The sequence below is a fragment of the Geospiza fortis genome, unplaced genomic scaffold (assembly GCF_000277835.1).
Source record: "Geospiza fortis unplaced genomic scaffold, GeoFor_1.0 scaffold186, whole genome shotgun sequence".
NCBI classification, from domain to species: domain Eukaryota; kingdom Metazoa; phylum Chordata; class Aves; order Passeriformes; family Thraupidae; genus Geospiza; species Geospiza fortis.
In genome coordinates this window covers 5,753,048-5,767,723 of record NW_005054331.1, presented here as the reverse complement: position 1 = coordinate 5,767,723, position 14,676 = coordinate 5,753,048, and the positions used below count along the sequence as shown (strand labels likewise).

The following is a 14,676-nucleotide window of genomic DNA, read 5'->3' as shown; positions in this document are numbered from 1 at the left end:
AGCAGGAATTCCAATTCTAGTTTTTTTAGTTCTCTGCTCTAATATTTTATTTTTCTGTTCAGAAGATAAGCAGTTATTCGTCTGTGTGGTATTTGGTTCTAAATTCACCTGCTGGAAAGCAAGCTCTTCAAGGTTTTGATTTTGTTTACTCTTACAAGTATTAGGTTGCATCAAGGAGAAACAGACTGACATGAACAAAGGCTGCCTGTGTCATAACTTCAGCTCCCAAACCCCTTGCTTCTCAGGTAAAAGATAACAATGTTTTCATTGATGTAGTTACAAATGGAGGTTCTTCTTTGATTATTTGGCTAATTATTGTAGGAGAGTGTAAAACCTAGTCTTTTGATGTTGTGCAAAAGGTGAAGCATTTTAAGAAATTCCATCATAAAGGGCCAAATAATAATTAAGGCAGAAACAAAACTATGAAAAAAAACTCCTTTAAAAAATTGGTATGTAAATATAGGTAGGTCATTAGATTTCTACCATTTCTGAGTTTCCAATCATTCCACACCCAGAACAGCCTTTATTTGCAGGAAGAAACTGCAATAGATCCATAATAGTACAGTTCATAGACAGGTGTCTCATAGAGGGGAAAAAAAAAAGATTTTTTTAGAAAAGCCTAGAGTTTAAATTTTATGTCTATAATACTTAGTAAATTATTTCAGAGTTTGAATAACTAGTATTTATTGAGCTGCTTTTGGGTTTGTGCATGGATAGGAGTATAAACTGAATTCCCGCTTTGTCAGTTTGGCACAGGAAATCAGAATCCACCTTGTTACCTTATGAACCATTTTCCAATCCTCTGAGCAGCTGCAGTGGTCTCCAGCTGGTAACACAGCTCTACAAATGCTGACATAAAAAAGATTAATCTAAAATTCTAGTGTATGACAAATCCAAAGGTTGGACTAGAGATATTTAAGTGATGAAATACAGACAATTAGCTGCAAATATCAAAGGATTCCAGGCAAAGAAAAACCAACTGCAAGTATCTCCAGCTTCCCTGTTTGAAGATTTAGGCTATCTGGATTCATAAAAAGAGTTTATAAAAATGTCAACTTTACTCCACAACAAACCAACCCACAACATCTGGATTTCAGCACTTGAAACCTTTTAGCTTAAGAAACAGGTAGGAGTTATGGATCCTACCAATATCCAGAAATAGAGAGAAAGAGAACATTACCAGGGTGAAGGACATGCCAGTCAGATCAGGACTGTAATTAGCTGAGCAAATTAAGGAAGGCATTTTCTCAGCAGGGGGCTGGCATATGACAGGACTGTGCTCACTTGATGGATACGGCTGTGGAAGGAAAGGGGCGGCTGTCATCCTTAGCAAGTGAAATCAGGGAGAACTGAAGCCAGCTGATGCTACCTTTCCATTTTCACCTCATCTATCTTATTGTTCTTTTACTCTCTTCTCCTGCACCATCTCTCCCACACCATCTCTGCTTCTAAACAGAGCAGACATCAGATGTCTTGTACTTGAAGAATTTATACCATACAAAAGGCTGAGAACTACATTTCTTCAGAGTGCCGGCAAACTCTAACCTGCCAAAGTAGTGAATCTTGAAACCCAGGTTTAGAGAAAGGGCTGGTTTCTGGGTCAATCAGCTGTGAAAATGCAAATTGAGATCACTATGTGTCATCAGAAAAGGTAAATGCTGATTTTAGAGGCATCTAGTGTGGCAATTTCCCCCCAGAAATTTAATCCACTGCATGAAGGCAATATGTGATGACATTTGACAAATATTTGGACAGCAATCTCTAAGAAATGAACGCAGAAGTACATGGGATAAAAAGTATTTCAAACAAAATGTACAGGGGAAAAGTCTTCTGTAGAAGTTACTGTTAGTTAGTTTAATGAAAATTATCAATAAAAATATCTTCCAACGTGAAAATATGAAAATTCCTTTATTTCCATAGGCAACCTAATTCAGAGTACAAAGTGATGTGTATTTCTCAAAACTGTCACTGTACCTTTTACATAGCTTTAAAGTAACTGATCTAAAAGTTGATACAAGAATAATTTTGGTTTTGAAGAGCTGTCCAATAAATCAGATATACACTAATGCCATGCTATGACAGTTCTATTTATGAATCACGGCTGACAAAACAACAATATCACTATAAATCCCATGAGAATTTTAATGTTTTACAATCAGAACATAAAGCTGCCACTAGTACAGAGACTGTACAATTAGACAAATAAACAATTATTAAATATTTTGCACAAGGCCTGAGTTCACTATAACACATTTTGATTTACAGCTTCATCTCAAATCTGTACAGCAGTTAGACCTGTTCCAGAGAACTTGAAGACAATACAATTTCAGGGCTTATTTGTTATGTTGATACAACAGCGAGGCCTGAAAGGCAAGAGGATTTGGTGTATGAATCCAAGGTTTTACTGCCTTGTGTCATTTTCTTGCAAAGCAGTCAAAACCTAATTGAAGGTAATGTACAAGGCAGAACCTCATTTGAAAATCAGCTCACTCATCTGAAATTCTCCAGATACATTTCCTCACAGCTTTCCAAAGGAAAAGTTCACAATGAGTATATAAAATGCAGCATATCTCTTAATAAAGAAAAAGGATTACATATACAGCCAGGTATTTTTTTCTGTACTTCCCCTCCCTTCTTTCATTGGAAATGGCACTAAGCACCAATATCCCACCCAACCCCAATAAAAAAACCCTAATCAATAAGCAAGGGTCACTCCAAAGTCCAAAAACTTCATTGTAATGCAAGATCCAGTAATGCAAGATCCAGTGTTCATAAACTTATGTTTTAAAAACTTTCCTTTTCTGCTCAAGTCACACAGATGTAGGCAGACTAAGCATGTCTTATTAATAATAGATAACACAAATATCATAGAATTCTTAGCCTCTATGGAAGCTTTATGGAATTTGATTCAAATCTAACTTCTCATTTAATCTCTGTTTTTTTGGTGCAGTTGAACTGAAAAATCCAAAAATCCTATAATCTAGAATATAATCACACCTATCTATCTACAGACACAGATAACATTACAACAGAGATTATAATACAAAAGTCAACATACATTTTTCTTACTTTAAAAGGCAATCAGGGTATCTGTTAAGGTTCCACATAAATGTGAACCAGTTGTTGCTAAAAGATGAAACAGAAAAGGAAAGTTTTAAAGAATAAGGCTTGAAATGTTGTGCACCTACACATCCAAAAATTCAGCCTTTTACTTGGGGTACTTAACATCCGTGTAAGGCCACAACTTCCCCACAACATTTCTTATTCACAGTGAGGAGAACAAAGTATCTTCATTAAAACAAACTAGCATCCTCCCACGCTCCCAGTAAAACTTCTCTCCCCATCTCCCAAATAACTGATAACTCCTTTACCTTTCAAAAGACTCCACTGGTACTGCTGCCCTCCTGCATAAGCAAGTTTCAAGGGCCATTCTGTGCCTTATTCACACTACTTGTGTGATGAAACGGAACAGTTCGGTTCCCTCCTGCAGTGACACCTGTGCCATTTCATTCCTGGTTTCTCTCAAGAGTCAGAACTAGGGGCTTCCAAGCTAATCTGAAACTCAGTAGTTTTAAGGTTCTCCATCAGTCCAAGTAGAGAAAGTTTTTCAAGCCTCTTTAATACAATCCTTCCCTCTAGCAGGATTAGTTTGTTTTCTGTGACTGAGTTTTGAGAGGATGCTTCAGATCCATTAATACTTAAACCCAAATGGAACCAAGAGCTCTAATATGGAAAACACTGCTGTCTTGGTGCAATCATGTTCATTTAGCATACACCAGAGCACAAAAAGCACAACTGATGTAAGATGTGCAGCTATTTTCACTTAGCTTCTCCTTTTGTAGAAAACAAAATATAGATGAATCACTTAAAGAACAGGAACTTATGCCCTTCCTTTTACAAATCAATGTAAACTAGATGGGCTGGGCATTTCAGCCCAGACCCTGTCCTCATTTCCACAGTACAATGAAGACATGCTGACAGTGGGTGACCCAAGTGGGTGCACAGCGGCTGTTGTCATGATACAACCTGACAGGCGTTCACATTTTTCCTTTAACTTAGGTTGAATATGAAGGGCAGAAATTTAGTGTAATTTACTGTCTTCCTCAAGGCATTGTAAAGAATAGCTTATTACCAGGTTATTATTTCATCAACAGCATTTGTAGTTTTTTAATCAAGTACCAATTTCAAACCTGTGTTCTCCACTTTACATGAGGACTAGGCAGACCCTCTGCTTGAGGCCAAGCTAGATGTAGCACTGCTTTCCATCCAAGTTCAGCCACAGGAGGCTCCTGGAATACCCACATTTTGTAACATTGTCTCTTCCCCATTGTCTTTCCCAAAAACCAACTTGGATGTGAAGCACAACTGCTGCTCTCAAACAATTCACTCTGACCACAAAACAAGTATTCCAGCCTCTTGCAGGGCCTCAAGAACAATGACTTTTAAGTGGAGAGATCAGTTGGCCAAGGATTCCTAAAGAAAAACTATTGTAGCAGGAGCCAAGTGGCATGTGGCCATGGTTACTTACCTCTTGCAAGTCCTCTTTCCTTTAAGTGAAGAAATCATTTGAGAACTTCAAACACACTGAGTTTCATGACACACTAAGCAAGAAGCATCTATGTGGAAAAGGGATGCACTCACTACTTTTGTTTTATTGAGTTTTTAAAAAAAAATTAAACAACTGGAAGATTTTGTTAGAGCTTTTGTAAGCACCCTTTCCAGTTTTCTTTGTTGTTCTTCCACTCTGGGCATTCTGAAAATTGCAGCAAACAAGAGAAATCAACATTATGCTCTCAAATATAAATGGAAAAAAGTCTTATTGCTTGAGTCAATAAAGACCTTATTCCATTGCATTACCACTTCAAAAAAGAGCTTATTTTAATTTGAACCGGTAGGATTTACTTTTCCTTTGTTCTTACAAAACAGCGTATGTTCTGGTATAGCCCATGCCAAAAGCACATACCCCAAACCACACAGTTTAGGAGATCTAGTAAATGAAATCAGATCATTTTTTTTCTACTTTCCCTGCAATAGGTTAAACTAAATCCAGTTCTGAAAAGCTCTCAGTCCACAGACATCAGGACACTGACTTTTAAGACTGCCTTTGCCATAGATGTATTAATTTAATACATTGTAGAGTCCTATGAGATGTTTTTAATATAAACTTATTTTCCTAATAATTTAGAGGAATACAGATTCAAGTAATTCTTCAAAGGCTTGCCTTAGGTTACCCTAACAAAACACAGCTTCAAAGGGTTGACATAAAAGAAGACATGAGTGTGATTGAGAGTATTGAATGCCAGCAACCGTAAATGAACTTAAATAGTTCAACAGTTCTAGTATTGTACTTCAGCATACATGGATATTTTAACATAATCTACAATGCTTACCATGAATATTAACAGCACATAAGCATCACAATGTATTAGGTATTGTTTTCCAGACCACAAATTTATTGGTCCCAGGTATTTTAAAATGATAGGACTAACGCAGCAGCTATTATACATAAAGAGTTCTTTAAGAAATATGCTTAATGCTATCACGGCTTAGAACTGTGGAAGTATAACAAAATACAAGTCATATTTACAGCATAAGGCCCTTTGGTATCTTAAGCAGCAAATGAAAGGAGAGTTTCTTCAGTGAAAGGCTTTGAAAAATAAAGCAAGTAGGCTTTCCATAAAAAAAGTAACTAGTTCTTTCCTTCTCAAAATAACCATTTATAGTCTTCAAAATTCTAGGTAAGAAAGCTCTTGAAATTCTTAGGGAAAAAAAAGTTAAAACTCAACAGTAGTATCTGACAGAGCAGAGATTCCACCATGGGCAAGCTGAACATACACCTTCTGGAAGCAGAAGAAACTACTACTTGGATTTCTGGAGACCTTTATTGAATTTAGCGTAATACAATAAAAAGGATCTGAAATACCTGTGTATTTATCATACACTCTAGAACTTACAAATCCATATTTGAGAAATCACTTCATGTCAATCTATCCTTCATAAGGACTTGATTTAAACCAAAAGTAAAATGAAATAGTTTACTCTTAGTCAAGGCAATTTATGGCAGTCTGCTTTTTCACAAAACCCTGTGCAAATTGTATAAGGCGATCCTTTTTCATCATCTCAATTGAGCCAAAAATTATTAATTAATTCAAGATATTTCTGTGTAACTGTGTAACGTGTTTAGTTACACAGCTGGGGCAGTCAACGTGAATTTTACATTTACATTCATTTTGTGAGGTTTCATAACTACAGGGTTTTTTCACATCAGTTAGAAGCAGCATCATACTAGCCAAAACAATGGAATATATAGTAAATGTGATGAAATCACCACATGTATTTTAAAATCCTGCTTAAGTGGTATGTTGCTTTTGCTATGGGGCTTGTAACAAGGATCTGGCATTATAAAAGAGATTGTAAACCAGCATGACCTTTGAAGCAGTGTTCTTCCTCTGTCCCAAACTTGAACCAAATTTTGGAACACCTTCTTATGCCTGATGAATTTTGTTATAGTTTACTACCACATTCATTACATTAGCTTACACGAGAGAAGAAAGTCAAAATATGCTCCCTTCTTAGTCTCGCCCATAGTTATGGGTTAGAGTGTTCTATGTATAATTTGGCTATCAAAATTTTTAGGCCAGCATAAGAATTTTCTTTTTGCAAACTGTCATAGGACAAAATGACAGCTTGTGACAAATTCAGGCAACACGAGTAATTCACCAGGTTTGCATCCTATAGCAGCATTACCCCATAAGCATTTTTGCTGAACTTAAAAAAATTTTGTAGGGAATTTCACCGGACTTAGAGTTCAGCTCTGAATAATTTCAATATACTTCTTTTTCAGATGAATATATGCATCCTACTTTCAGCACTCTCATGTTGGTAAAGAGACAGGAAATCTTTAGCATGTAAGATGACTTTGCAGTCGCACAATTCCACTGCAGTACCAGGTGAATGAAACATCAGCCTTTTTTCCTGCCCAGAAGTCTTTACTTTGCTGGGTTGAAATTTTCCCCAAGTCATGCTTTCATTAATAAAAACAAGATGTTAATCAGCTTACCCATGATCCAAATTTCACCAATCTTTGAAGGAAGAAAACAAAACATTTTACCCAAAAAGATCCTTTAAGTCATTGCTAGCTGAGCTGCTGTTTGTCATTGTGTTTGCTGGTTGTGCAAAGTTCTGAGGAGAAAAGAAAGGATTACCCTGTATGCCAAAGCCTGGCTGTGCTAGCATGTTCATCTGAGGTCCCAAGGCTGCACTGCTCGCATTCGGGGACCCTGGCGGTGGCACAAACTGATTGACCCACTGGCTTGATTTCTGTTGAGCCAACTGCTTCATGCTAACTTTGGGTTTTTGAGGACCAAAAAGATTATCTAAAGCAGACATATCTGGGGGTCTGTTTTGTTGTGTCAGTGGAGTGATTGCAGATGCAGCATTCATAGGACTGTAATTTGGCATATTGGCAGGTGGTACCATGTTCATCTTGGTTGCTCCTGTTGCACTTGGACCACTGAAGAAATTCTGAGTGGCAAGACCTGCTCCCATGGTGAATCCAGCAGTCTGAAAGCCCATATTTGTGTTTAGTCCATTAGTCATATTTCTCTTTGTGTTGTCAATGGGTGATGAAAATCCCATTCCAACACCCATAGAAGGAACGGAAGAGAAGCTGTTTGAAGATGCAACTTGAACTTGGTTGATAGGACGGCTGGTCAAAGATGCCATATTATCTATCAAGGTATCTGTCAAGTCTTTTGTCTGCAAAATACATAAAATGCAGTTAAATGTTTTTCCTGTACAGACACTCTGGCAAAAGTATTTTATTGTTACCCCTGCAGATCCGGTATCAATTTTTCAGAAATTAGAATTCACTGCATGGAATTGGGCATGAAATATAATAATACACAAGAGAAATTACATTATTTGTGTTCTTTGCTACTTAGAACTAATTGTTATGCAGCTTTAATTTGACATCTAAGACTCCACGCAAAGCACTACTGTGACTGTTCGCTTAAATGCCCCATTCCTATCCCCAAATCTTATATATATTTCCTTAAGAAACTCTTCAGAGAAAAACCTTTCTTAGTATGTCCTTTTTACTTATCTAGTACCATGATCTTCCTATAATAATGACACCCTTGGAAACTCTAGCAATTTAAACAGTGGGAATATTGCTAATTATGCAAGTGGCAGGCACATGAAAATTTTATTTAGCTTTTCTCAGCAGTGCTGTTGTACCACCAGAGAAAACAAAAGTGACTGACAGGAGGGAAAAAAATGCTAAATGCATACAGCCCTTGAAAAAGCATCAGAGCTCCAATGGAAACAGTGCAGTTGTTTGTTCTCTCTCACCTGCTTCACTGGAGGTGTCACTGTAGTTGCTTGGGGCTTAAGAGGTTGCTGGCTTTTCAGTTTCTGTGCCTGTTCTTGTTCTTTAGCTAACTTTTGCTTCTCTTCCAGAGTAAGTGACGCCTTTAAAAGGGAAAGTACTGATAGTAAGTTGCACAAAATGGTTATTCTAACACTCATATTTTTATTTCATACTAGCACTGTTGTTTCAATAATATGTGGTAAACAATACAATTATCTACACAAAAGAGAAAGTCAATAAGCGAAACCTACTATAACATTTACTATATTGCTAGAAAGTACTTAAAGCAAATAAATATAAAATTAAGAGCAGCCTAATGAGAAATTTGGGCAGATCTCTAATAAAAGAGATATATCAGCAAAACCACTTTAGCTTTGTTTCCTTAATATTGGGCATAATAAAAAGTGTTCTTCACAGTTTTTGTTTTTATATGGTTACTAACTTGATCTAGAAATGCAATTGACCATAGAGTTGAAAAGGGAATTTCATTTAAAAACTGCTCAAGAGTCTTTTGAGGATTTTAACTCCACTTTTGTTAATAATGAAGGATGAAATAATTAAATCATTCCCCCTTACTTTAAAATTAATGCAAGGATTCAGATAACTAGAAATAAAAATTAGAAAACATAGATTCTAGGCAGCCATTTCCATAATTAGTAGAAAAAGAATTTTACAATACTTAAAGTTTATGTTTACTGTATTACTGCTTATATTTTTTTATGTTATGCTATGTTTTTCCTTTACTTCTTGTATTTAACCACATATTGACTGTTTTCACTTAACTTTGAAAGGTACAGTAAAACTTAGTCTCTACTACTACTTAAAATTCTACATTTTATCTTCATTTCTTTTTGTCATTTTATCATAAGGATCCCTATTTTGCTTTTCCTACCTATATCCAGTGATGAAGTTTCAGTTTCATTTAAATCTATAATTAAGGAGAAAGAAAATGACCACAAATTTATAATCCTAATTGCTGCCTACTTCGTACAAACGTTTTCAAGGAAAGGCTTACATGAAAACTGAAGGATATGATCTGAATGTTTTTCATGGACCTTCTCATGTGACTATATAAAGCAGTTAGTTTTCCTACTAAAGCTTTAAATATTATACCTATTTACACACATTCTTTTTCTGCAACCCTATCAGCCTTAGATTAGACAGATGGAAAAAAAAGAATTACAAAATAAAGCAAAACACACCTTTCTCTGTATTGATGACATCTCATTCTCTTTACTATCAGATCCACTAGTCAGAAGGTCAGTTCCATTATTAAATACCTTGTCAATCTGTTTAAGTTCAAAGAAAAAAAACTTCATTATTTGAAATACTGCAATTTAAGGCTATGTAAATATCAACTAAGTGATTTTAAATTTCAATGTTCTATGTGTAAGTTACATATTGTTACTTACCTGATTGCCTGTACCACTCGATCTTGCCTCTTCAGCCCCACTCATTTGGTTGGCTATGTCCAAGGATCTACATAGTGCAAAGTATATTACCACAAGACAACTTTGCAATCATGTCCACAACATTAATCTAACAATGCAGATCATTCTTCTGCATTTAAATAATATGAAACAATTGCACTGAGAGGAACCACTTTTATTTAATGCCTTCAGGAGACTGGCAAATGTTCCTTTGAGAAATAGTAAACATCTTGTAATAATCTCCCATGGTCTTAATTTCTCCCTTTGAGCAGGGTGACCCAAACTTCAGACATCCCAAATTATTTTGTCTCAGAAATCTCACTTCATATCAGGTTCCATAAAATAGCTCCAAATACTACGAAATATCACAGCCTTCTAAAAGGCTGCAACGTTTACGTTTCTCTGATATGGTTTATTCCTCAGCAACTGCAGGAAAGCAGCTTAGCGCATAGGAGTGGATCTTCTAACAACTGTGCTTATTTGAGACAACTCTCAACTACTGAACTTAGAATTACCTGATTTTTTTTATTGCTATGGCTAGAGTTCTCTAACATCTGCCAAAAAATGACTACTTCTCCAACACAAAACATTAACACTTACTTCTGTTGCTCTTGCATGACGTGAAGTTGCTCAAGTTTTGTTTTATGCTCTGCTTCCAATCTATTCAGCATATCTCTTATAACACAAATAAAAGAATTGAACTGGAAAAGAAATACATGAGAAGTTTGGATTTTGCAGTGATGGAATTCAGAGAGGTGTAACTTAGCAGGTAATACCTCATAAACCTAGAATACACAATGTAACATAAAGTGTAGACTTTTAAATAATTTATACTCCACCTTCATTCTTGTGCATTAGATAGCAAATTACAAGCAGAGTGCACACTGAAACAGGGAAAAATACACACCACTAAAAAAATCTGAAATGGGCCAATGCAGACAAAACCTCCACACGAGTATTACCAGATTCATTTTCAAGCAAACAAAACAACCTATTATTCCCTTTCCCAGTATTTCATAGCATTTTATTTTAATACTTATTATGTTAGTAGCTAACTGCTTTTGCAGGGTATTTGGGAGGTGACAGTATTAATTTTGAAATTTTACACCAGATCAGTTAAATAGACTAAAAAATAACAAGCTTCAAACACAGAAATACAGTAAAATTGTGAAGAGTTTTTCTATTGCTTATTTTCACAATAGACACAGACATGCAGTAATGTATTAATTTTTTTATGACAACAGTTTAAATTTATTGTCTGATAATTGTTAAAGAAAAGCATGGAAAACAGTCCTGTTCCTACCTGATTGAGATTAAGATTGTTTTCAATACTAAGAGGAATCAGATGGGGCAATACTTTGCCTGCAAGCTGTTCTTTGGTGATTCCCAACTTCTTGTGAGTAAATGTGCATTTGTAAATACCTAACACAGGACATCAAAATAGGAGAAATTGTTAAGTTTAGTAAACAATGTGAACAAACTCAAAGTAGCACACTCATATGTAAATTGATCATTTGAGCAACCACTGTGTTTGTGTGCAAGCAGGGATAAACGTGACCAAGAGAATCTTAAAGGCTAAGTACTGATCCATAACAAACAGCAAGAGGCTTTGCTACACTTCAGAACAAGATGTCCAAAGTCACACTCTGCAGCTATGAAACCTGGTATTAGTGATTGTCTTGTTCTGGCCAATTATTTGAGAATATACATCTTTGAATGTGCAAGTGATTTGCCACAAACTGACACACTGCCACTTGAGGAATCAAGCTGCATCAACTAAGGATGTGTTCTCTCTCTCCTGGCTCACTACAAGCTAGGATTAACTATCATCCTGCTCTCTGATGGTTTTTTAATAAAAACTGTTAACTAGAAGTTTTGGACTGTTACACATAGTATCAGAACTCATGCATAATCTTTATCTGTTTCAAATTCACTGGAAGAAGAATCCTGACAGGCATGAGAGACCCAGTGTTAAGCTCAAATGTTCTGTAGTGTTTCTGACAGGAAAAGTCCTCTGCTTAAATGGTCCAGCTCTGGTAGCAAACACTGAACATACTAGCATAAAAGACACAGCAGCTTTTAACAGAACTGAAGCAAAAAACAGAGTCTCTTATTCTTAGATAGCAAATAAAAGTCAAAGCTGCAAGGGTTAAGGGAAACAGGCAGCTTTAGATCAGTACAGACAAGATGCCTTCTTGTTGCTTTTGAGCAAATAAAAATGCTGCTGCCATCACGTATTAGTACAGTATTTAATGAGGGTTACTGGCAGCGCAGCTCAGCTGTTACAACTGGTCTACACCACTTTGGTGTCAGGAGGGGAAACAGTCACTGTCTTCCAGACTTGGCCAAGGAGTCACAACTCTTCCTTGGACGTGGCTCTGGTCATCTGGGCTCCTTAAGCCCATTCAATTTGCTAAAATCACACACCCTGTGAAAGGCAAGCACCAAGTGGTAGTAGAAAAGCTCAAGTGGGAGTGAGGTCTCCCCTCCCAGAAGTACCAAACCATTAGGTTTTGCTAGTAATTTTGGGAGACCTCACCCAGACTGTGTTCCATTTCTACCCACAGGCATAACTGTGTGCCTAAATATCCAACAAAATGAGTCTAACCAAACCTGCCGTAAGGAACAGCAGATTTGTACACCATCATTTATAGCATCTGCTATGCAAGAGTGGTAAAAGAAGGCAACAGTAACATCTCAAAAGCTCCAGCATCTGAAAGATGACAGTTCATATATTCTTCTGAAGGAAACAGCCCCTCTGACTCTGTGGAGCACCCAGTCCATGTAAGTATCACAGCCCAAGAACTGCAGTGAGTACTCAGAACTGCACCAGGCCCTGAAGACTGAAAATATACGTACTAGTGCCCAAATGTCATACACACAGTAACTGAACAGGGACATACTCAACAACCAGAAAGTTTTTAATAGTCATTTTACGGATACACTACGTAAGCACATTCAATGGTAACACAGAAAGCTCTTGGATTTACAATATCAAAGCACAAAAGAGAAAGTTGGAAGTGTTAGTTACCTAAAATTCCCATGAGCACCGCAGGTTCCTTTGATGGAATTTGTTGTAGAAAAGGTAAAATATCATCAAGCACAAACCATTTATCCAAGTACTCCAAAATCTTGCCCAAACACACTAGTGAGTTTACCCGGACCTGTGAAGTATGATAAGAATTAAACAAACACTTTATTTATAGAAAAAAAAACAACAACCCAACAAAACAAATTTACAAAACTCATAAGAAAATCTTTGTACTGAAAAATTCAAGACAAGTTAAAAAACACTTTTGTACAATGAAAGAAAAATGCTTGTTTTTATGCTCACAAAAACTCAGCTTTTCTGCATGACAAACATTGTCAATGTGTATTACTGTGGAACTCACTTCAATAATTTTTACAATATTACTAACATGGTAAGTTGTTAACTACTTTAAAAAATGTTAGAGCAAAGAAATGATGCTTTTGCACTTTTAAGAAGTTTTTTAAAAAAATTCAGTAAGAAATCAGAACACGACTGGCTTTTCTTTAAAGACATAACATGGCAAACCCAAAGTAATTAAAGGTTACAACATTTTCTGAACGCTAGAGAATGTTACTTTGATACTCACAGCAAGAGAAGAAGTTTGCAAACATGCATTTTTAATTCTTGGAATTAATGAATTTTTCATTGATGGGTAATCTATTAAATTGGCAAACGTGGGAATTATGTTCAGGCAAAGCTCCTAAAAAAAACAAAGCACACAAGTTTAAAAAGAAACATGCATATTTATTATAAAATTAGTACTAATATAACTCAATATCAGTTAGTTTGAAGCGTCTTCTTAGGCTTTCCTCTTAAGGAAATATTTAATACAATATGTTCAACTAAGCTGCCCTTAATCTATCACAGTCACTTAAAAATAGCTATAATAATAAAGCATCACGGCATGTATACAGAATCTTCAAAAATGGATTTTAGAAAAAAGAGCATTCATAAATTCGTAATATTTAAACAGCAAGAATATCTTGCATTTTCATGAGGTTCCTTTATATAAAACCCAGCTTTTACTACATCAAACTATCAATCTCTTACATAAATCAAGAAAATGTCAACGACTGCTATCAAGAATACTGCAGCACAATGATAGCCTGAATGATAAAATATCATGTCAAGATTAACCATACTTTAGCAACAGAGAAAAAAATAAACACATAATTTCAGACCAATCTCAAAAAAAAGAAACAGCAATACTAAGTATATGTTGTAAGTAAACACCTCAGGAACCAAAGTACTGATGCAGAAAGAAACTCAGAGACAAAAACCTTTGTCCCTAATATTACAAAGGCTCTGCAAAGGCAAAGTCACATCTGATTATCCAAAAATGTCTCTGAGAAATATTTTATTTCTATATCTCCCACTCCTGAACGTTTTTGGGTAACTGGAAGTTAACTGCAGTTGAATGATTAAAAAAATCCCCAGAAGAACTTTAGAAAGGTAGAGAAAGCCTAAGGAGAAAAAAAAATCATGGATATATAAAAATGTCACAAGAATGTATATTAATATGATTTTACAGCACATCAGGTCTCCTGAGGTAACTGTCAGCACAGATGTTCTCAGCAGCAGGAGCTCAGAATCAGCCACCTCTCACTGACTGGTAAAGCATGCATGCCTGCATGGTTTCTGCTGCACAGGCAGTGAAATATAAATGCATATCCTACTTTCTGCGATGGTGGCTACTAGGAATCTAAGATAAGAGCATTAGAACAACAGCCAAGTGGTTTCCTTCCTGGAAAATAAGGAAACTAAATTTTAACAGAAACAAATGTTCTTTAACAAAGCATTAATCTCCTTTAACATTCAGGCATATTATACAATTTTGGTTTTTT

At 35.9% G+C, this 14,676-nt stretch overlaps 1 protein-coding gene across 2 annotated transcripts in view; it reads right to left on the bottom strand.

Annotated features, from left to right (window-relative positions):
* Nucleotides 1-1,889: 1,889 nt before the first annotated feature.
* Nucleotides 1,890-14,676, bottom strand: part of SCYL2 (SCY1 like pseudokinase 2) — a 30,391-nt gene continuing 17,604 nt past the window's right edge. For both annotated transcript variants that reach the window (XM_031057553.1, XM_005421614.2), the window contains 8 exons: nucleotides 13,419-13,532; nucleotides 12,833-12,965; nucleotides 11,105-11,223; nucleotides 10,402-10,502; nucleotides 9,784-9,850; nucleotides 9,574-9,660; nucleotides 8,353-8,472; nucleotides 1,890-7,758 (listed from right to left, as the gene is read on the bottom strand). In XM_031057553.1, the coding sequence (XP_030913413.1) occupies nucleotides 7,108-7,758; nucleotides 8,353-8,472; nucleotides 9,574-9,660; nucleotides 9,784-9,850; nucleotides 10,402-10,502; nucleotides 11,105-11,223; nucleotides 12,833-12,965; nucleotides 13,419-13,532 (1,392 nt within the window). In that variant the 3' untranslated portion in view covers nucleotides 1,890-7,107. The remainder of the gene's footprint in view (nucleotides 7,759-8,352; nucleotides 8,473-9,573; nucleotides 9,661-9,783; nucleotides 9,851-10,401; nucleotides 10,503-11,104; nucleotides 11,224-12,832; nucleotides 12,966-13,418; nucleotides 13,533-14,676) is intronic.